Source organism: Paraphaeosphaeria sporulosa (assembly GCF_001642045.1).
Source record: "Paraphaeosphaeria sporulosa strain AP3s5-JAC2a unplaced genomic scaffold CC84scaffold_1, whole genome shotgun sequence".
Taxonomy (NCBI): Eukaryota; Fungi; Ascomycota; class Dothideomycetes; order Pleosporales; family Didymosphaeriaceae; genus Paraphaeosphaeria; species Paraphaeosphaeria sporulosa.
Genome location: NW_017253360.1, coordinates 1,726,373 through 1,748,341, shown reverse-complemented (window position 1 = coordinate 1,748,341; position 21,969 = coordinate 1,726,373). Strand labels below are relative to the sequence as shown.

The window sequence follows — 21,969 nt, the reverse complement described above, 5'->3', positions numbered from 1 at the left end:
CTTGGCATATTCTTTCAGAAGTGTTGAGGTCCTATCGCGTTTCCTTTTGTAAGTAGGGGGGATTAGTGGCGTGCAAGGCACGTTGAATTTTGCTATTGTGTCTGGTTCCCCCTTATGGAGACGAAGTAGCGGAAGACTATAATGCGAAGTGGCCTCGGTGGATTGCTAGGGCTTGAAATACACGGGTGCGTGTGGGTATCTGGTGTTTGTTGGCCAGCCAGTTCCAACGAACCGAGGGGACTCAGCATTAACCTTGACAGACATCTCTGCGGGCGCCCGATACTCGATAAGTCGCATACGCGCGCAGGTTTGAAGCATAGCCGAAAGATTCGCGCAAGTGGCATGGTAACTAAGTGAATTCATACATTCTTCCTGCGCGGTGTCATCTACGCTATCATTGTTAGCAAGCTTTGATTAGCGTCAGCTCCATAAAGACTATGGTGTTGGCGCGGCGGGTCCTGAGAAACGTTGAACTCGCACAACAGCCCACTTCGGCCCGGGACCATGCTGCTTAGGAGAACCATCTCGAAGCTAATCGAACATCGTCTTGTACATTTATGATATCCTTCGAGCTCGAGAGTCGTTGTAGCAGAACTGAAATTTGTTCATCCAACACTTGGCGCTCACTATCGACAACCGTACGCCAACCCAACCTTTTCAACGCCGGATAGGAAATCAAAGCATGAACCATGCGAGCTGTCCTGAAATGGCGCACGTCCTAATCCGCAAGCCTGCAGCTGTCAGATGGTGAAGGAGTGTGGGTGAGTTTTCGCACCTGTAGCTAACAAGCGTGTCGACGCGATGATTGCTCGTGCTGAAACTCCGCAGCTGCACCTTCTCGCCGTTCTTGATTTCCTTGGCATCGCTGTCGCCCCATTCGAGTGGAACCTCGGAGTCTGCGTCCGCGTAGACAAGCACGTTGAAGGTGCAATTACCGTCCAGCATCGGCAGAAAGGTGACTGAAGCTGTGATCTGGCGGAATATTGACTGAATTTCAGCTTGAATCTCCGTCTCGGTCTTCTCTTCAGGAGCGTCGTTCGCACTGTATCTCATGTCAGCTCCGGCGCCAAACGAAGATGGCAATCTGGACCCACGCTGGCACTGAGTTCTCCTTGTCATTTGTCTTCTTAGACGATTTCGACTTTGAGTTTTTGCCGAATATCTGAACCTGCGCCCGCGTTAGCTATGAGAAGCATTGTTGCTGGAGGATTGCTCACATCGAACTGCCACCGCTCGACGTGCTCGCCTGTCTCCTTGCTCGTGATGACGATGACCAGCTTAGAGATCTTGCCACCGTACATCCAATCTTTGAGCTGCGACATGATCTTTTTGATGTAGGCCTTGACCTGGTCATCGGCCGTGACCATCATGGTCAAGCCATACTTCTTTACCCTGGGCAATCGTCAGTGGTGCTGCTGCCGTGCATTGCGCACGGCACTCACGCGGTAAAGTCCTCGGCGGGATATACGCCTCGCTGGAATCTTTTGTGCGTTAGCAGTGACGGGGATTGGCATGTTGGAGTCCGCACAATATGGTGTTGATAGAGTACTCGAACTGCAATTGGGATTAGCGTGTGTTCACGATAGCATCGTAGCAGGCGTGACTCACGAACTCGTTGACGACCTTGGAGGAACCTGAGAGCGGGTCAGCTACACGATTTACAGTGATACAGCGTAGGATGGGCATGGGGATCCACCAAAGCTTCCCAGGTAGAGCGGGCGGCTTACCCTTCAGGGCGAGCTTGTGGACTTTCGACGAGTCCTTGCTCGAGGAGGACTTTGATTTGGAAGAGGTTCTGGGCTGCGACATGTTTGCGTTGTGGAGTGTGGAGGCGATGGAGCAGTTTGGGCAAAAGTTTGTTTATCGCCGTGTTGGCGGGGTAACTACGAGCGCACAAGACGCGACACCAAGCCTGCTGGCTGTGCGAGCAATATGGATCAAGAGTGTGTGAGGTCAAGGTCTACTAGGCGTCGTGTCTGGTGCGGGCGGCTGTTCACAATGCGGGGTGGTCTTGATAACGAAGAAGTTGGTGGGTCTGGCGGCGGAGCAGCCCCTGTTTGTCTTCCGAGGTGCTCAGGCTTGATCAGATAAGATTAGATCAGACGACAGCAACTTTTTGCCGGGCGCGACGCGGACGTCCGCAGCCATTCCATCACGGTCCCATGCGAACTCATGCGACCATGCGTCCGTACCGCGAGCAGCCTACTGCGAAGTTGGCAGGGCCGCGCCGTGCGCCCCAATTGCACCGGCCTTGAGCGCGTCCGCCCGCTGGCACGCAGCTACGCGCAGGCATTCCGCGCGCAATCCGAGCTCGAGAAACGCATCGCCGACATCCCCATCGAGCGCTACCGCAACTTCTGCATCGTGGCCCACGTCGACCATGGCAAGAGCACGCTGTCGGACCGCCTGCTCGAGCTGACGGGCACCATCCAGCCCGGCGGCAACAAGCAGTTCCTCGACCGCCTGGATGTCGAGCGCGAGCGCGGCATCACCGTCAAGGCGCAGACGTGCACCATGATCTACCAGCACGAGGGCGAGGACTATCTCCTGCACCTGGTCGACACGCCCGGCCACGTCGACTTCCGCGCCGAGGTGGCCAGGAGCTATGCCAGCTGCGGCGGCGCCCTCATCCTCGTCGACGCCAGCCAGGGCGTGCAGGCGCAGACGGTCGCAAACTTCTACCTCGCCTTCTCGCAGGGGCTGACCCTGGTGCCCGTGCTGAACAAGGTCGACCTCCCGCACGCCGACCCGCCGCGGGTGCTGGAGCAGATGCGCGAGACCTTCGAGCTCGACCCGGAAGCCGCAGTCCTCGTCTCGGCCAAGACGGGAAAGAACGTGCAGGCATTGCTCCCTCAGGTCGTCAAGCACATCCCGGCGCCGGTGGGCGACGTGCACGGGCACCTCCGCCTGCTGCTCGTCGACTCGTGGTACGACGTGTACAAGGGCGTCATCCTGCTGGTGCGAGTCTTTGACGGGCAGGTGCGCCCGGGCGACACGATACGCTCCTTCGCCACGGGGCTGAAGTACATCGTGGGAGAGGTCGGCATCATGTACCCCGACCAGACCCCGCAGACGGTGCTGCGGGCCGGACAAGTCGGCTACATCTACTTCAATCCGGGTATGAAGCGCTCGCAGGAAGCAAAGGTCGGCGACACGTACACCATCCAGGGCTGCGAGAAGCTCGTGCAGCCTCTGCCGGGCTTCGAGGAGCCTAAGAGCATGGTCTTCGTGGCCGCCTTCCCGACGGACCAGGACAAGCACGAGTTTCTCGAGGACAGCATCAACCAAATCATCCTCAACGACCGCAGCGTCACCTTGCAGAAGGAGTCATCCGACGCCCTCGGGGCTGGCTGGCGTCTCGGCTTCCTCGGCACATTGCACTGCTCCGTCTTTGAGGACCGTTTACGCCAGGAGCATGGCGCGAATATCATCATCACGCCGCCATCCGTCCCCTTCAAAGTTGTTTACAGGGATGGCAAAGAAGTTATCGTCACGAACCCCAACGACTTCCCCGACCAAGACCAAGCCCATCTCAAGGTCCAGGAAGTGCACGAGCCCTACGTCCTCACCACCATCACCCTACCCGAAGAGTATCTCGGCGAGGTTATCAAGCTCTGCGAAGCCAACCGCGGCGAGCAGAAGGAACTCACCTTCTTTACCGCCACACAGGTCATTCTGAAATACGATCTGCCCCTCTCGCACCTTGTCGACGACTTCTTCGGCAAACTGAAAGGTGCAACTAAAGGCTACGCGTCCCTCGACTACGAAGACTCGGGTTACCACCGCTCCTCCATAGTCAAGCTCAACCTCCTCGTCAACGGCGCCCCCGTCGATGCTGTCTCCCGCGTCCTGCACACCAGCCAGGTCGACCGCGTGGGCCGCACCTGGGTCGAGAAGTTCAAGGAGCACGTCGACCGCCAGATGTTCGAGGTCGTGATTCAAGCCGCCGTCGGCAAGCGCATCGTCGCCCGTGCGACCATCAAGCCCTTCCGCAAGGACGTTCTAGCCAAGCTGCATGCGAGTGATATCAGTCGCAGGAGGAAGCTGCTCGAGAAGCAGAAGGAGGGCCGCAAGAAGCTGCGGGCCGTTGGTAGTGTCGTCATCGAGCAGGAAGCGTTCCAGAAATTTTTGTCAAAGTAACCAATATACCCATGTTCTCCTCTCCCAAAATTGTCGACTGCTGTATATCGTGTCCTCTTCACACCATCACCATCTCTCTTGTCTCCAGTACAACAAGGATTAAAGTACTCGGTAGATTCGGAAGGCGGAGGACCGCTCCGCTCGCTGCACGAACTCTAAAACACCTCTCGTGGTGCATGTAGCAGGGACCCTAGACTCTCGCTGTCTACGATGTGCAGCTCGCCAATCGTGATCAAATTCTGCCTCTGCAGTGAGGGGCTGGGTTGGATTGGGTTGGATTGACGGGACAGAGATGTGGAAAACCGTTCCGCTCATACAACAAACTCTAAACCACCCAAGCCTCGAGGCGCCTGTCAGACTGGGCATCTCGCCAATCGAGCTCGTATCGGCCAGGCCATTCGTGCGGGCATCCCGCTGCGCAGATGTGCGCTGCGCTCGCGCTAAAGCCGATGACATCAAGATCGAGACAAATCGCAACGTGCGGCTCCACAAAAGCGCGGGCCAAGGTGCGAGATTAGCTCCTCCTAAGCACCTTGTTCCACCTCGCTACCGCGCGTGCCAACGGTTCTTTCCAAACTTTATCAGGCATGAGGCTGCAGGGCCTATAAGTTAGACGGGATGCCGAGGACGGTGACGTCGAGATGGCGGCGGCAACGGAAGAGGCTATCTCCTGCGCGGACTGCGCGAGGACGGTTTCTACACGATCTTTAGAACGGACATTGTAGAAGCATAAGTGCAGGCTGAGCTGAGACGGCCAATTCGTTGTTCTAGCAACACGCGCATCCACAAAATGTTACCTTATATGGGGCTGCGGGGAAAGAGTTTGAAGTCGGCGATAAGTTTGGTTTGCGGGTTGTGTTTCTTGTAAGTCGATAAGATGGGCTCTGTCGATGCGCGCGACTGACTGCTGTAGGTGCTTTGGCTATGCTCAAGGTGTCATGGGAGGGCTGTTGACGGTGCCAGCCTTCCTTGAGAGATTTCCGCAGGTTGACACAATCAACAATGATTCGTATCATAATGCAACAATTCAAGGTAGACTTTATCGAATGCTCTAAGAGGCGACCACATGCTGACGAGTGCAGGTGCCGTCGTGGGAACGTGGAACTTGGGATGCTTCGTCTCGGCCATACTCACCATCTTCTTGGGTGACTACCTGGGACGCAAGAAGACCTTGATGATAGGCCTGGTGTTCTGGGTCATCGGAGAGATCATCCAGTCGTCCTCGTACAGCTTTGGCCAGTTCATTGCCGGCCGTGCCATCGCTGGCTTCGGTACGTTCCGCCTCACCTTCTCTCTTCTTGTGTATCTTCTGACATTTCCAAAGGCAATGGCTTCACCACGGCCACCGTCCCTGCCTACCAAGCCGAGTGCGTCAAGTCCCACCGCAAAGGCACGATTCTCATGATTTCCGCCGGCGCGTTCATCGCCTTCGGTCTCGCCCTCTCCTACTGGGTTGTCTTCGGCTTCGCCTACCTGTCCAACTTCGCCGCCGCATGGCGCGTCCCCATCGCCTTCCAGATCATCTTCGCGCTCGTTGCCCTGGCAATCTTGATAGTGCGAGACTCCCACCAGCACATTGCAAGAATCGACAGCTAACTTCACAAAGTTCATGCCCGAGTCCCCCCGCTGGCTTATCCTTACCGGCCGCGAAGACGAAGCGCTCCGCGTCCTGTCCGCGCTCAACGATGAGGACATTGAGGGTCCCGAGATCCGCGACGAATTTTTGCAGATCAAGGATGCGATCCTCATCATGGCCAAGGGCTCCGCCTCCTCCATGACAAGCAACCGCGAGCGCCGCAACTTCCACCGCATGGTGCTGGCATACGGTGTGCAGGTGTTTCAGCAGATGAGCGGCATCAATCTGGCCCTCCAATATCTCGCGATCATGATGTACACGCAATTCTCGTACGCGGGGTGGCTCGCGCGGCTGCTGGGGGCATGCGCGGCGAGCTTCTACTTCTTGTCGAGCTTCACGGCCGTCGTGGGCATCGACCGATTCTGGGGAAGGAGATGGCTCATGCTGTTTGGTGCTACGGGCATGTGCGCATGCATGGTGCTGCTGACGGTGCTGGGATATCTTTGGCAGGACCGCGGCATGAAAGGCACAAACATCGCGCAGACCGTCTTCCTCTTCGCGTACCTCTTTTTCTTCGCCATGGGCTGGCAGGGCATGGCCTGGCTGTACCAGGTTGAGGTGGTGCCGTTGCGGATCCGCGGGCCTGCGAATGCGCTCTCCACGAGCGCGAACTGGCTGTTTAATTTTGTGTGAGCCATCCTTTACTTACCTCCGCCGCATTATACCATGAACACTGACATGAGACAGCGTCGTCTTCATTGGCCCCATCGCCTTCCACAACATCTCCTGGCGCACCTACATCATCTTCGCAGCCACAAACTTCGCCATCGTGCCCCTTGTTTACTTCTTCTACCCAGAAACCGCCTACCGCTCCCTCGAAGAAGTAGATGTCCTGTTCCACCTCGCCAACGAAGGCCCCGGCAACCCCTGGCTCTCTGTCGTCAAAATCAGCTTGAACGAGCCCCTCTGGTTCGGCAAGAAGGGTGACGCGCCGTTCGATTACGAGCAGAGCGACTGGCACCAGCGCTACGTGCAGCTCATGGGCAGCGGCAGTGGCACGACACTGGAAGGCAGCGGCGGCCTGCACCGCGAGAAGGCTCACGGCAACGGCGGCTCCAGCGGCGGCACCGAAGGGCGCAACACGCCCAATGCTGCCGGTCTGATCGAGCAGGCGATGTCCCACTCGAACAACTCGCCCGGCAGCTCGGCGACGCACTCGTCACTCAGCGAGAAGCGGCATAAGGAACAGTACGCCGCGCACACGGCCGCACACCGCAGCTCCACCGGCACAGGCACCACCGCCGTCTCACTGACACCCAGCAAGCGCCCGCCCCTCCCCGACGAGCCCGTGCATTCATTCCAAAGCGCGCACTCTGCGCATTCAGATCCCAACTGGGCCGGCTCGGCACTCGCACCGCCGCCGCTCCGCGTACCCAGTCGCGACTCCAGTCTTACCGCGCGCTCGAACTCCCTTTCACACTCCCGCTCCCAGTCCATTTCCTACCCCCGCGTCCCATCAGGCGGCATAACGCGCACTGAGAGCGGGCGCCAGACATACTTGCCAGATGGCATCGCCTCGCCTGAAAACTCCCCTGAGTCGCTCTCGGCGTATGAGTCCGAATCTCAATACCGGCTGCATTATCTGCCTGACAGCGTGGAGGCACAGATGCGGGAAGTCCTGGGGCGGTCAGGCGTCGTGCTTGGGGAGGGAGAGAGGGTTATTATTGCAGGGGATGGGAGGGCAGTTGTAAGAGCGGAGAGGGCGGGTTCAAGGAGTAGTAGTTTTAGTCACCGGGTGGCGAGAGATGCGGGGAGGGGGCATTAGGCTCGTCAATTCCTGATCTTTGATAGGTCGGGGTAATGTATAAGGGTTAACTATTTGTGTGTATGATACGATGGAATGGCGGAGGACGGGATAGGATGGTATAAGATAGGATAGGGTGTCCCAAATACGTGTTCATTTTCTTCAGATTTGACATACTTGATTCTGGCGATCTGTAAACTGTCCTGTCTCTTTGACACGCATGTTTCTGAGTGAGTGTCATTTCACGAGCAGTGATGGGTTGGTTTGGCTCGACAGAACTGCTGCAGTGTGGAGGGCACCTGCCAGACGTCTCCAGGACACTTGACAGCCAAATGCGGCCATTGATGCCGCACCCTCAATGACTTCTTTTGTCAACTCTTTTCTCAACTCATCGGACCAAGGATCGCCATCCTGTCGTCTCCGACCATATACCATCATCTCTCAACCCCTTGATTTCTTTGATTGTTGACGCGAATACGTGCCCCGTAACATGGTGGACAAATTGAATTGCGACCTCTCATCCCCTTCAACACATGATCCAGCACCGCTCCCGCCAGACAAGCCTCTTCTGCAGAGCACACCACCCAACACCCCGCCTTCTAGCCTTCCAGCCTGCCAGCCTGCCAGCCACGCAAAATGCGCCAAACCTGCATGCAACAACTCCAGCAAAGAGCGGGCACACCACCACCCTCCACGCGACACAGGACAAAGTAGAGTAATCAAGTGGCTCGATATAGTGTGCATATTTCGGGCCTACCAAAGCAGGACAAACTTCAGCTGGCTTACAGGCACACTACCTCCCTGCCTCCGCTTCCCTGGACCCACCCACCCAATAATCCAGACAGCAAGCCGGTGAAGCCTCGAAAAGACTCACGCGCCTGCCGCGGTCTTGCAAAATTGCCTGACTAAACAACAACAACAAGACCTTGACGACAACAGCAACAGCACCCTGACAACAACACCCGCAACGCACACTCACGTCAGCGGCACGTCTGCTGCACGTTGGCCACCACCTCGCCCCCTCCCGCACATGTACATGTGATCCTGATCCTGCCGACCCACGGAGCCTCACACATTGTGCATCGCGTAGCGCGGCTCCGGATCCTTTGTCAAGTGCTTCTGGAAGCTCAGGGGGGGATGTTGGGCGGGCCATGCAACACGCGCCGGCCAGCCCCACGCAACGCAACGCAACGCGACGCAGGGTCCGCTCCACCGATCGGCGCAGGCATCTTCTGCGTTGGATGATCTGAGCCGTGGGTAGCGAGGGGACGTTGGCGCGAAGCGGGCTGGGGACGAGGGGAAGGACGCCGATGACGGAGGGGAGGACGCGGCTGAGGTGGGTTGGGTGCGGACGTCACGTGTGTTTCCATGCCCCGCAATGGTTTGCGCAACGAGACAACGTAGGGCAACCCAGCGCGCGAATATCACACTCATCTAAGAGTACTGTACCACACGTCTAGATTGCGAACATGCAGGTCCCCCTGTTGGCGAACCGCTGTGTGGAAGAAGGAGTTGAGTTGGAGCCGATGCTGCCCGCTCGAGAGGAGAATGGAGCGCGCAAAACGACGTCGAGAGATCTGGGTGGACACAAGGAAAAAGTGAAGAATAAAAAACAAAGCAAAGAAATGCAGAAGTGGTATCTCCCAAGCCGACCGAATCGAACCGAACCCTCCCCATCCAGGAACGCCAAAGCAATGCCGTGTTGTCTCCATGTACCGTCCATTCTGAGTGACTCCCAGCGCACCGCGTCGGTGCATCCGAGTCGCAACGTCCTACGGACACGACAGCCTCCTCCCTCTCACCCCGTCTTCAAGCCCCAGTAGCTTCCCCCGCAGCGCACTCGGCAGCTTTGCCCTCGCCCACGTCTGCAGCGCACACCGCCGCATATACGCCGTCTCCTCGCCCTTCATTCGCAGCTGCCGTTGCGCGAGTTTGCTCTTCCTCAACCTCAGGCCGCGTTCCTCGGGCCCTACCGCCTTGGCAGGGCCCGTGGGCGACGCCGGCGCGGCCACCAGCGCCTCGAGATCCACGCAGTCCGCAATCAGCGCCTGTATCCCGCCGGACAGCTGTGTCGCGCGCGAGAGGAGGTACGGCCAGTACGTGGGGCCCCAGAAGGGGTCTTGTGCGAGGGCGGCGCGCAGCGCGGGGAGGATGTGCGGGATGGGTGGTAGCGCCGGCGCAGACGTCGTGTCCTGTGGGTGCTGTGGGGGGTCCTCGGTCGCAGGGGAGGAGGCGCGCGAGGAGGATGCCGAGGCGGCGGGGGAGGAGGGGGGAGACGCGAGGGAGGACGTGGAGACGAGGGATGCGGCGATGGTGAGGCGGATGTGGGATTCGGTGGAGAGGGTCAGGGTCGTTATGCATGCTGTGACACGCTTATTGTTAGCATTCCTCCATCAGGTGGTTTGGGATTGTAGGATACGGACCAGGACACCCCCGAGTGCGGCACCAATCTGCCTCCTCGCCCGTCGCGAAGCATTGCAGCCAGACAAACGCGCCACGCGCCTCGCCTGCAAATGCGAGCTCCAGGTCCTCACTCTTGGCCGTGCGCAGCGCAGTGCTGGCGAGCGCCTCTGCGCGGCGCTGCAGCTCCACCACAGGCATGACGAGCGCGTGCAGCAGGTCGCGGTGGAGCAGCCATGTCTCTCGCGTCTGAGAGTCGGACGCGGCGTGGAAGTCGCAGAAGCTGCTTACGCTGTCAGTCGGTGCGCATTGGGGTGTGGTGGGGAGCGAGGTGTGGGGATAGATGGAGAGGTATATCGTACTCAGCGTCGCCAGCCAGACAGCTCCTCAGCAGCACAAACCCATCCGACCCGAGCAGCGCCTGAACATCCTCACGGGGGATCGCAAAGGGGCTCTCGTACAGCCGGTCCATGTGCTCCATGGCGTGCGTGTGCATAAATTAGGATTAACTGGCGCTCTGATACGTGCAGGCCGGACGGCGTGTTCATTGAATCAGTCGGAATGTAGCAAGGAAGGAGCGCGACGAACACGCAGCGGCAGCAAGATGTCGACAGACGAAACGAGACACCAGCAGGGAAAGCAGAGCCAAAGCCAGCGAAATAAGACACGCCGGACACGCGCACAGTCGACGGAGCAGCGCGAGCCAGAGCAGCGGCCCCCCTTCGCTCTTTATGAACGTGCGGATACCCCCTCCTATCCCATCCTCATTTACCCCGACGCGCCTCCCTAGCCCCCCCGTAGCCGGACTCAGCTGCGTCGGCCGCCTCAACCTCGTCGCATCTCGTCAATACTCACGGTGCAGCGCCCAGCATCGCTACGTGGCGCATCCGTGGTAAGCAGTGTGGTGTTTACCGTGCCATGGACAACGCCAGCGACGCCCAGGCCGCTCGTCATTGGCGCCCCGGCACCTCCGCACGCGAGCTGCAGCTTCCCGCGTCTGCGCGTGGGGGAGCGATAAGTAGCTCCACCAGCCATTGCTGGAAATCCGGCTCAAGCTTTGTAGCCACATACACGATGTCTCGTATCCTGGATGCGGTCATGTGAGTGGCGCCAAGCATAGCTGATGTGATGCGCCGGGTCGGACCTCCGGTCCACTGCCGTAGCGCACCCGCCGCCGGAGCTTGGTGAACACGCGAAGGACGCAGCTTGTTCCGCACCGTCGTGGCGCCATGGGTGGCGCGAGATCAATAACGCATCACAGCAGGTTTGATGGGACGCGGTCGGGGCATATGCTCATGTCGTTCGTTGTCACATAGTCTGGCACTTCAACGTACCAGTCGGCGCGTGCCACCAACTCTAATCGTCCCATAAAAAGACCAGGTCGTCCTTCGTAACAGCCTCCCGTAGCTTCTCAAGTCCACCAGCTCAACCACCAGCTCAATCACCAGCTCAATCACCAGCTCAATGGCCCTACCGTCTCGGTCTGGGACGGTTCCTCTAACGCTCGCGGCGGACACGCCCGCTGCAACGGCTTGACTTTTGACGCTCTTCAAAGCCTCAAAGCGCTGGACAGATTCGGTGCCCTTCGGTTGGTCTTCCTTCTGTGGAGCCGCGCAATCCGTCGTGCCCCGGGACACTAATTTAGACGGGTTGCCGTTGCGACTCAACGCTCGACCATCACCATCTGCGGAGATGTAGATAGAGTACAAATACACTCTCTGGACCAGGAGAAGCTGACGAGAGAAAGCTACACGGATGGCCGCAGGGCCAAGGCAACATGTCCGGAGTCCACTTATCCAAGGACTGAGGCCCGCAGCCCAACCGAAAGCGTTCGTGTGCCCACACCTCCAGCTGCTAGGCTGTAAGAACCGGGCGTAATTGTAGTGAGCCGAATTTCCGGCCTGTTCACCTCCACCAAAATGCTATTTCCACCAAAACACGGCGCAAGAGCCATCTGTGTTCAGCACACGTCGCATACTGTTGTCGCCCAGCGTTTGCTTCCGTCCAAACGGATCGACGAGCAAAGCAGACAGCTTCTCTGAGATGGGTCCCATTTCTGCCTTCGACACTGGGATGGGCGGGCTGAGCGTGTTGGGGTCTCCTTGCAGGAGGGCGTAGATGCTGGTTTTGGCGCGGCCCATCATCCGATGGTGGATGTCGCGGAGCGTGTCATACAGAGGCCATAGAATGTCGAGATAACGGGCGGCTATGGGCTCTGTAGAACGGCACGTCTCGAGCATGTCCATGCAGGCTTTGCTGTATGCGAGATCCTGCTCAACAGTATCGGCCTGGCCTTCGAGGAGCTTGGTCGTGGCGCTGTAGAGGAGGACGATGCACGCTGTGAAAGCCCAGTAGATGATCAGCCAGCAGCGCTTTGTCAAGGTGCCATCGAACGAGATTAGGCGCAGAATCCGAGCTACCTGCTGGCCTGCTAGAGCGCACTCATTTCGATACCTCTTCGCGTCTTCAATGGACAGGTTAAGATCCCATGCCGCGCCATCCGTGAGCTGCACCTCGGCCGTTGCAACCAGCAGCTGCCGATACAGCAAGATCACGGCACCGAGATACATGATCTGAGAGTGGGTTAGTAGGGTACAAGCACGTGGCATTGCATCTACTTACATGCACCATCAATATGGCCCGCCTCTGGTACAATGTCATGGGCGGTGGGTTGGGCGCCGTCAACGAACCGATGCTCAGCATCTGCGGAACTTCAGAGCGCCACGTCTCGAGCTGATCGGCAAGAGTCTGAATGGTGGTTCTGGTGACTGCTTCCGGAGATGAAAGCGCTTTTGAGATATCGGCCGCGATCAGTCCGATCCTGCTTGTTTGCACATGGATTTGCTCATCAAGGGTCGAATCCATGCAAGGGGCAGGGCAGGCCAGCTGGCACATGTCAGTTTTGGGATCGACCGCCGCTTGTTAATCGCTTTCGACTTACAGCTACGTCTTGTGATGTGACTTCGGAGGTGTAGCCAAGAGTATAGGAGAGCCAGCAGTCCATGAAGATCAAACTACGGAACAGTCGCCGCCAATTGACATCGGCTGCGGGATCGCTGGTCTCTTTCGCCATTGCTGGATATTTCCAGCGGGCGATCTGCAATGCGGCCACTAAAATAAGGTGAGCAACTTCTAACAAACAGCGCTAATGAGCAAGTCTTACCTAGCACATATCGCGCACTCATGTGCTTCTCCAGCAGCGCGTAAAAAGCTGTTGCCAGCAGCAGACGCATAGTGCGCAAGTAGTCTAATCGCGCAGTCTTCTCGTTGAAACACAGGGTACCAGAAGCGTAGAGCACGCGTCGAATCCGATCCGGAAAGCAATCCATATCGTAGTGGGCACCCATTGCTGCAACGGTGAAGCATTCTGCTAGAGTCATGGCATCGACAGGCTGCTGCGGTCTGTAGATGCGGTCCAGAATCTCGTCCACCTGTGCGTAGGACCACATATACAGAAGTGACCCCGTGCCCTGGACGAAAGCATACATTGCTTTTCTGACGAGTTGTTCAGATGGTAGGTGTTGCGCGTCGTACGGCCGAACGCTTTGACCAAGGATCTCGCCTCGGAGGGATACGAGCTCACTGAATGCCAGGGTGAGGGCATTGTGGCAAACTTCGGCTTCCATGCTCAAGGGCGTGGCCGGAGAAGTGAGTGAGGTTGCAGGACTTTCTGATGAAGCTGACGGACTGGCCCTCGAACATTCATGGTGTGGCGTATACGAGGATGAAGTCGTCGTTCGACTTTGGCTTGGGCGTGTCGATGAGGATCCTTTGCTCGCCATATGTTGCTGACTCCTGAAATCGATCAAGTAGGCCTGATGCTTGCGCCAGCTTTCCGTCTTTTTATACTCGTCCATTTGAGCTTCGTACTCTTGCATGGCACGTGCAGCGTGACTTTCCCAAATTCGCTTTTGCTCCGGGGGAAGGTGCTGCCATCGTCGACCCACTTCTCTTGCAATGTCCACAAAGGAGAGGATGCTAATGTCGGGCTCCGTGCGGAGGTGGTCGGCGAAGTTCACGTCTACATATGATTAAGCTATGGTTGGATTTTCGTTGATGAAGAATTGCATACAGGCTGTCTTTGGCTTCTTCGGCGCGTTGCTGTCGGCTCGTGGATGGCGTCGATACCTCCTCTTTTCTCGCGGTGGTGGAGTCTGAGTTTGCCTGGTTAAAGTTTCGAGGGCGGAGGTGGAAAGCGCAGGCTGGTCGGAAGCATTGCTCTCGTCCAGAGCCAGTGTGGATGGCACTCCACGAAACGTTGCGATCTCGCGCTGTAGGGACCGCCGATGTCCAAGTTTGAAGTTCAAGGCGGTCAGGTCTTCCTCGGTGATGTCGAGGACTGTCTCCCAGTTGTGGAAACCATTCTCTGTGAGCGCATCCAGGTAGGAAGTCAACCCCAGACGTTCCAAGACGTCTGGGAGCATAGGAAGAGATGGGGAAGGGATCGACATGGGCGCCGGTGTAGCGTGAAGCCACGGGGGCATGCAGCGTACATATGTGAGGGTGGACCAAACATGGTGGGTGCACGAGACCCTACATGGGAAGACCCGAGGAGGGAGACGCCGGGCCACTCAGATGGCGATGAAAGAGGAAGCGCACATTAGCGGTGGGCTGATGTCGACCGTCCGGACGGCAGTCTAGACCCTCGCCATGCAGCGCCAAGCTTCCGCTACCAGAAGCTTGATCTTGTAGCGCGCAAATTGTGGCAAGCGCCAGTGAATTGACGCGCTGCACATAGACATCTGGAGCGTTCGAGCATCGAGCATCGACAACCACGGCGTTTGCGCTGCCACAGGCAGCATCGACCCACGCATTCTGTTTTTCTCTGTCGCGTGCTTCGCCGATGGTGGTTCGGCGGCGGTCCGGATCCACGCTTGAGCGCTGCAAGGCACATGCACGCCCGCCAGCAGCCAACACCGCCCGGCCCAGGCTTGCTCAGACGTGTTCGCGCACTATGCGGCCAGGCAGGCTGGGGTTCGGGCGCCGCGGCCTGCCAAGCGCGCTCTCACGCTACCGTTGCCATGCGCTTGATTGCCCCAACCCCACCACAACTTCGTGATCTCGAGGAAACGGTCCCACCGCGTCACGATCGCAGGGCTTCATGTGGCTGCGACGCCCTCATGGCCAACTACCAACGCGGGAGAGATCTTGTTTGGTGGGCCCCGATCGGACAAACTCAAATTCCTGGCGGTCCCTGAGTCAACGCCGCCTCCACACAACCCTATGGCAAAGTCGCCCATCTCGATGCGATTCGGAAATCTAGTGCCCATCGGATTCGAGCCCTTCGTGGCGCTAGCCTGTTTCAGCCACCATGCGAATTCGCATGGTAGCCGCTGCATGGCATTCACTTAAAAGCATGCTGACAGAAGAAGACCGCGAATCCAGACCGGCTCCTTGCGTGGAAACTGACGGCGCGCTTAGCGGCCTAGACGGAGGTTTTGCGCCTGGCACATAACATAGCCTTGCTTCCCGTGTTGGCATCTCCAAACCAACAATAATCACCATGTCGTGCCGCGAACACGAGATGCCACAACATGCCGTTCGTTGCGGGACCTGACGAATCGAGTGTCCCAACCCGGGCTGCCGTGATCCGAGAAACAACAGACTAATCATTAGATTTGCAAGGCCATGCAGCCTGTCATGATTCTGCAACTGTTCTTTGATTTCGCTTGCGTCCGCGCGCCTCCCCAACAGCTTGGCAATGTGCCAGCATGTTACCTAACTGCAAGACTATTTTCATGATGCTTTAGCCTCTTCTGGGCACCATGGCAATCCAGTATCGGTAGCTAGCGACTAGCGACGCGTTTCCCTGCCGAGCCAATCACACTCTGCATGGACTACACAGAGACTGTGGCTGACCTATTTGGATTAACATCACCTAATAATGTACTCGCGTACGCTACTGTCTCGGACAGAGACCGATCCCTTGTAGATCAAGATGCCCAAGGACAGTCCATCTACTGACCGCCTCTTTGGGACATGCTCTAGGGGAAACAAGGAATACGTCGTATTCTGACGGGTGTTCGCCATCCTTCAGTCGAGATTACGTTGTCACCTCTGTAGCACTACGAAAGCCTTTCTCAAACCGTCAGTACTTGGCGCGTCATGTGATCCGTACTAATCCGTCATGCGAAATCCGACCTTCGCCATTACTTCAACCTGAAGGGTGGCGCAGCACTGGGGCGAGTGATGACTGAAAAAGGGGGTTCTAGAAGACCTGTGCTACTTGTTGGAAATGACCTCGGTAAGTTCATTCCTCTGCTGCCCAACAGTCAGCGATAGGTGAGACGGTCCAATCTAGAGTTGCGGAAAGAATTGGTCAAACCTCTTGTATCTGCTTGCTCTACACCTTCTTACGCTGCCGTGACGGCGACTAGTACAGCAACTCTTAGAGTAACTTTGAAGCCAGCATCAAGTGTTGACTCCAGTACGACGAGGCGTCGTTCCGTCGCAAAAGCGACATCCAAGAACGATGGAGAGGAAGTATTAATGGTGGAACGCGAGCTCCATGGAACTAGTCGTTGACATCTGTCGGATTCACATCTCACACCTTGCCATGCCAGCTGACAAACTTGTCCTGAAGGAACTCCTCTATACCCCATTTCCCATTCTGCCGACCAAATCCAGATCCCTTGACACCGCCCTGGCTCGCTGTCGGACTCGTATACACGCTTATGCTGTTGATATGGACCTGCCCATATTCCAACTCCCGCGACATCTTTAAAGCACGTTCCATATTGGTCGACCAGATGGTAGCATTCAGACCGTAGACAGACCGATTCGCCAGCTCTATGACAGCATCGTCGGAGGACACAATGTATAGCGAGGTGGAGGGACCGAACGTCTCTTCGTCGACGATGCGGGAGGTTGAAGGGTTCAGGACGATGGTCGGCCGGAGCCTAATGTCTGAGTCGGACGGACCGCCCATGAGAAAGTTTTCGCCTGCCCTCTCTGCGTCGCGAAGCACATCGTTCGCATGCTTCCCGATCGAAGCGCTGACAGCACAGCCCGCGTGGCTGCCGGCGCTCTCCATTGCTTTGATTAGCAGCTGCTGGAATCTCTCCGCCACAGCTGCGTGCACGATGATGCGCTCTGTCGAGAAGCAGATTTGACCATGGTTGACCACGGCTCCCATCGCAGCAAGCTTCGCGGCTTCTTCGAGATCTGCATCGTCCAACACAATCGCCGGGCCTTTCCCACCCAACTCCATCAATACAGGCTTCAGGTGTTTTGCAGCTACTTGTCCAATGATCCTCCCCACTGCAGCACTCCCGATGAACTCGACTTTTCGAATCGCCTCGTGCGCAATGATGGCCTCCGTCACTTCAGCTGCGTCCTCTCTCCTTGTCTGTATCTGATTCAGCACGCCCTTAGGCAGGCCCGACTCGATGAACGCCCGCGTGATCATATAGTGTGTCAAAGGACTCAATTCGCTCGCCTTGAACACGACTGTACACCCGGCTGCAATCGCGCTGGCAACACCCCTCGTCGCCAAGATCAGCGCTGCATTCCAGGGCGCAATACACAACACCGGTCCCACAGGCTCCTTGAACACGAAGCCTATGGCGCCCGGCTTCTCCAGCTGTGGAATCGTGCCGTTGACACTACTGATGACCGCAGCTATTTCTCGCAGATATCGACATGCCAACTCGAGGTTCTGCTTGGCCCAAGCTTCTTCGCACGACGTTTCGATCATCTGGCTCTTGATGAAGGTGTCGGCGTTTTCCTCGTAGTGGGCGGCGACTTTGAGAATGAGCTCGCGGCGTATGACGTGGTTGGTGTTGCGCCATGATTTGAATGCTGCTTTGGACGAGGCGACGGCGCGGAGGGCTTCTGCGGTGGTTGCGGAGACAACCTGGTGGACTGTCTTCCCGGTTGAGCCCTGAACTACGGGAAACGTGGCGAGGGACTCGCGAAGGGCTTCGCCGTCTATCCAGAGCGGGACGGTGTAATCTTCCGAGAGTGAAGACATGGTGGAGACGGCAACCGTAAGGTTGTGGTTCTCTTCGCGCTTGAATGAGAAGATAGTTTTGTAGAGTGAAACACCATGAAGTTCATGTGTAGGTCTTCGCCGTACCTCGCGCCGACACGGCTGCGGGAGAGCGTTGGTGGGGTCATGGTAAACTGTCAGCGAACCACGAACAAGAAGCGCCGCGGAGGTTCAACGGCGGCGGGGATTTTCGGCAGTTCCGTACAAGAAGTCGCAAGTGTTCCTTCGATGCTATTTCCGCTGTTACGTCCGGTTCGGTTATCGTGGAGCTTGCTCGCACGCGAAGAATAAGTTTGATATTTGCCCTACTGTAGCTCATCACCAGCTGGATTCGCTAATGCTCGAGTGAAAGTGCAAAAACCCTGTATTTTATATTGGGTGGACGCTGGAAGTACGTCCTGCATCATGCCGGAGGATGGTATCGACCCAAAGACCAGCGCGTTTCGCGGAGCTAGAACCTTGGTATGTAGATTACCAAGCGCTTCGTTTCAGAGTTATTCATATCCCGAATCGAAATCCTGGCGCGCGTCTTCCAATTGACGCTTGTGACATCACTTTAGCCTGCCTCAACGTGTTTTGACGTTATCATCGCAGGTATTAAGCGTGCGTGGGGCAACGCGTGGGTGCCAACGCGTGGTACGATGACCACAGAAGACTTTCCATGCAAATATATTCGAACCCACAAAATTTCAACGGTTTTGGGCTGTGACATGATGACGCGACACGTTCACCGACGAAGGGGAGCACATGCCATAATATCTTCGGACGTCCATTCGACACCGCTTGTGGCTCCGCATTGATCGTAAAGACCACGAGATCGAAAGTTCAAGATCAACATGCCCACTGTCAGCTTAATGTCCACGAGACAGACAAATTAGTCAAGCCTGGCATGCGATGCGGCAGCGTCCGCATATTGCCGCCGCACGTTGATTGCGCGAGCCCGCCCCAGCTCGTCATAACCTCGCCGGAATTTTGCGATATGCAGGGAGGCGGGAGCTAAGCAATTTGGCACTGTACTACCGCGTGGTGCCTTACGGAACTAACGATACTTTCACTTTCGCGCAAGGCGCAGGGCCTTGCATGTGAATAAGTCAGATGGAGCAAGGGACAGATTGCGAGGCAGAGATCTAGGCGTCAGATTCCGAGACGGGATTGAAAGCGATACCGCACAGGTACTTGCGTAGAGAGGCAGAAGCGCGAGAGTATATGTGAGCGTTGTTATACTTTAGTGCTGTGCTGACGAGGACTCAAATTGGGTCCACCGCCACTTCACTTCCTCACCCTCTGCCAGCCCACCCTTGTTGACAAACATGCGGTTTTTCATCACTGCAGCGGTTGCTTCGCTTCTACAGACCTGCTTCGCAGCGACTGCGACGGATTGGCGGTCGAGGTCTATCTATCAGGTCTTCACGGATCGGTAAGTTCAACCTTATTATACTAGGGTCCAGCAAATGCGTGGTTCCAATCACAAGGGCACGATACTCTTGTTTTCAGCTTCCACCGCAGTGCTCCATATCGAAGGCTGGCAGACACTATTAGGAGATGGGGACTAGTGTCCGGCATTGATACAGTATCTGACATATGACAGCTTTGCACGAACGGATGGCAACACTGCAGCTCCTTGCAATGTAGCGAACAACCTGTACTGCGGCGGTACCTGGAAAGGCCTGGAGAAGAAGCTGGACTACATAAAGAACATGGGCTTCACAGCTGTAATTTCGATTTCGTCTCATTCACAGTAAGCTCATACTGACCGCGAACGAAAGGTATGGATATCACCCATAACAGCACAGGTGGCCAATGCCTATCATGGTTACTACCAGAATGACCTCTACTCACTCAATACTCATTTCGGCACGGCGCGCGACTTGCGGTCCCTAGCGTCAGCGCTGCACTCAAAAGGCATGTACCTCATGGTCGACATCGTGCCCAACCACATGGCCTTCGCCAGCTGCCCCGACAAAGTCGACTTCCGCCGCTTAAAGACCTTCAACCATCCCGACAAATTCCACAGCTATTGTCCAATCAAGAACACGGGGAACCAGACCGAGCTCGAAGACTGCTGGCTCGGCGACTGCAACATGGCTTTGCCTGACATCAAGACCGACGACCCGTTGGTGGCGCGTGAAATGAACGCTTGGATCAGGTGGCTGGTTTCCGCCCATAACGTCGACGGGCTCCGCATCGACAGCGTCAAGAACGTGAACAAGGCCTTCTTCCCACCGTTCTGCCGCGCCGCGGGTGTATTCTGCATGGGCGAGGTATCCGAGGGCCACGCAAACTACACGTACCCGTATCAGAAACAGATGGACTCTGTGCTGGACTATCCGCTGTACTACTCCATCACCCGCGTGTTTCAACAGAAGAGCAACATGTCGGATTTGGTTGTCGCGCTGGCGTCGTGCACAGATAATCAAGAGACGGGTTGCAAGGACCCGACGCTGCTGGGCGCATTCTTCGAGAACCATGATAACCCGCGCTTTGCAAACGTCACGCAGGATCTCAGCCTGGTGAAGAACGCGCTGACTTTTACCATGCTGGGGGATGGCATACCGATCGTGTATCAAGGTCAGGAACAGAATTTTGCTGGTGGCGACGACCCTTGGTGTCGCGAGGCGCTGTGGTCATCCCAGTGAGTTCATCTACTCATCGAGCCAGACGACGCTAACGTTTGTAGATTCAACACCACATCCCCCCTCTATAAACACACCGCACTCCTCAACAACATCCGCAACCACATCGTCTCCGAGAGTGCCCCTTATCTTAGCTACCAGACCCGCATCCTCGCGTATACTGCGACGGAAATGCAGCTCCGCAAGGGCGCGATCCGCACCGTGCTAAGCAATCAGGGAGAGCATGCACCAACGTGGGCGCTCAAGACGCAGGGAATGGAGTTTGAGAAGGGAAAGACTGTATTCGATGTGTTGAGCTGTGCTAGGTACGGTGTCGATGGTAATGGCGAGGTTGACGTGAATATGAGATCCGGGGAACCGGTTGTGCTGGTCGAGGAGAACGTGCTGCGTGGGAGCGATCTGTGTACATGTGAGCGAGGACGTGGGTCGCCGCGGTATCGTACTGTGTGTGGCGGAGAGCGGGGCACGCATGACTTGTAGGGTGTCTTGTGGCAGGGGCTTCGCAAGAAGAGCGAATTGAAGAAATGCGTATACTAAGATCATGGCTTCCGGCTTGAAGCGTTTGTTTGACCTTATTGAGCGGCATATCTGGGATAGTATATGCAATTGCATTCATGACTTTTGTTAATCGTACTTTCATGATGACACAGAAACTACCCAAAGGCAGAGCTACTCTCGCACGTAGCCGTTAGAATACGAGCAACCAAGTCCTCCAAGAAATCTCATCTCATTTCTTTGAAAAGGTTGTATATGATCATTGTGATCACTCTTTTGTTCGTTCCCAGAAATGCGCTTGCGCTAGACTGCGACTCTCGGCATGGGAAACTCACCCTCTCACGATCAAGCACCACCCTCTTGATTAGAAAGAGGAAAACACCACAATTATACTAGACTATAACGGTCCTACAGTCTAATCAACATCTCTAAATCCTCTATATAATCTATGTCTCGGCTATAGCTAGTTTGTTAGACGACAGCTCTCCGCACAGAACGTTCACACCCTCCCACGACTATGCATAATCTTCCCAACCAGAAGGGATAAAACTTTGCGTGTTTTATCAGGCTACACAACCCTTTTGAGTACAATCCTGCAGGACCATGCTCTCCTTTCGCAAGGCCCACGTCCCAGCACTATCAAAGGCACCATCCCCTTCCTCTCCGCCAAGACATCGACACCCTCCCACGGCTACATCCCCTCCCTCCACCTCGTCCAAGCAAATCTTCATAGGTAATTTCACGCTAGCTTAGCATTTGAGCCCAGCTTCAAGCTTTCCTCACACCACGACATAAACGTATCAGCCACTGGCATCACGACTTCACTGCACCGCCGCTCTCGCGCCGGAACTCCCACACACACACACACACACACACACACACACACACACACACACACACACACACACACACACACACACACACACACACA

The 21,969-nt window shown here is 56.5% G+C and overlaps 7 protein-coding genes across 7 annotated transcripts; 3 read left to right on the top strand and 4 right to left on the bottom strand.

Annotated features, from left to right (window-relative positions):
• Window positions 1–531: 531 nt before the first annotated feature.
• On the bottom strand, window positions 532–1,990 carry CC84DRAFT_50088 (putative mitotic spindle checkpoint protein). The gene is made up of 8 exons (XM_018186552.1): window positions 1,728–1,990; window positions 1,609–1,634; window positions 1,529–1,554; window positions 1,443–1,481; window positions 1,218–1,392; window positions 1,095–1,168; window positions 776–1,042; window positions 532–731 (listed from the first exon to the last, which is right to left on the bottom strand). The coding sequence occupies exons 1-8, from the start codon at window positions 1,807–1,809 to the stop codon at window positions 719–721; spliced, it is 702 nt and encodes a 233-aa protein (XP_018042132.1). The 5' UTR covers window positions 1,810–1,990; the 3' UTR covers window positions 532–718.
• A 113-nt stretch (window positions 1,991–2,103) lies between these two features.
• Window positions 2,104–4,145, top strand: CC84DRAFT_1159219 (translation factor GUF1, mitochondrial). The gene has a single exon (XM_018177172.1). It carries the CDS (start codon window positions 2,173–2,175, stop codon window positions 4,138–4,140), a length of 1,968 nt encoding a protein of 655 aa, XP_018042131.1. The 5' UTR covers window positions 2,104–2,172; the 3' UTR covers window positions 4,141–4,145.
• Window positions 4,146–4,763: 618 nt separating this feature from the next.
• On the top strand, window positions 4,764–7,776 carry CC84DRAFT_50769 (uncharacterized protein). Its single transcript, XM_018186566.1, has 6 exons — window positions 4,764–5,004; window positions 5,054–5,172; window positions 5,223–5,411; window positions 5,465–5,694; window positions 5,747–6,405; window positions 6,464–7,776. The coding sequence occupies exons 1-6, from the start codon at window positions 4,931–4,933 to the stop codon at window positions 7,539–7,541; spliced, it is 2,349 nt and encodes a 782-aa protein (XP_018042130.1). The 5' UTR covers window positions 4,764–4,930; the 3' UTR covers window positions 7,542–7,776.
• A 1,516-nt stretch (window positions 7,777–9,292) lies between these two features.
• CC84DRAFT_1211402 (uncharacterized protein) lies at window positions 9,293–10,401 on the bottom strand (the record flags this gene model as incomplete). Its single annotated transcript, XM_018182374.1, has 3 exons — window positions 9,293–9,882; window positions 9,944–10,203; window positions 10,283–10,401. The coding sequence occupies 3 exons, from the start codon at window positions 10,399–10,401 to the stop codon at window positions 9,293–9,295; spliced, it is 969 nt and encodes a 322-aa protein (XP_018042129.1).
• Window positions 10,402–11,842: 1,441 nt separating this feature from the next.
• On the bottom strand, window positions 11,843–14,371 carry CC84DRAFT_1079699 (uncharacterized protein; the record flags this gene model as incomplete). Its single annotated transcript, XM_018173858.1, has 5 exons — window positions 11,843–12,493; window positions 12,543–12,806; window positions 12,862–13,031; window positions 13,084–13,941; window positions 13,993–14,371. The coding sequence occupies 5 exons, from the start codon at window positions 14,369–14,371 to the stop codon at window positions 11,843–11,845; spliced, it is 2,322 nt and encodes a 773-aa protein (XP_018042128.1).
• A 1,736-nt stretch (window positions 14,372–16,107) lies between these two features.
• On the bottom strand, window positions 16,108–18,156 carry CC84DRAFT_50041 (salicylaldehyde dehydrogenase). The gene has a single exon (XM_018186545.1). It carries the CDS (start codon window positions 17,890–17,892, stop codon window positions 16,465–16,467), a length of 1,428 nt encoding a protein of 475 aa, XP_018042127.1. The 5' UTR covers window positions 17,893–18,156; the 3' UTR covers window positions 16,108–16,464.
• A 1,064-nt stretch (window positions 18,157–19,220) lies between these two features.
• On the top strand, window positions 19,221–21,023 carry CC84DRAFT_1170610 (alpha-amylase; the record flags this gene model as incomplete). Its single annotated transcript, XM_018179863.1, has 4 exons — window positions 19,221–19,327; window positions 19,499–19,622; window positions 19,677–20,542; window positions 20,588–21,023. The coding sequence occupies 4 exons, from the start codon at window positions 19,221–19,223 to the stop codon at window positions 21,021–21,023; spliced, it is 1,533 nt and encodes a 510-aa protein (XP_018042126.1).
• Window positions 21,024–21,969: the final 946 nt, after the last annotated feature.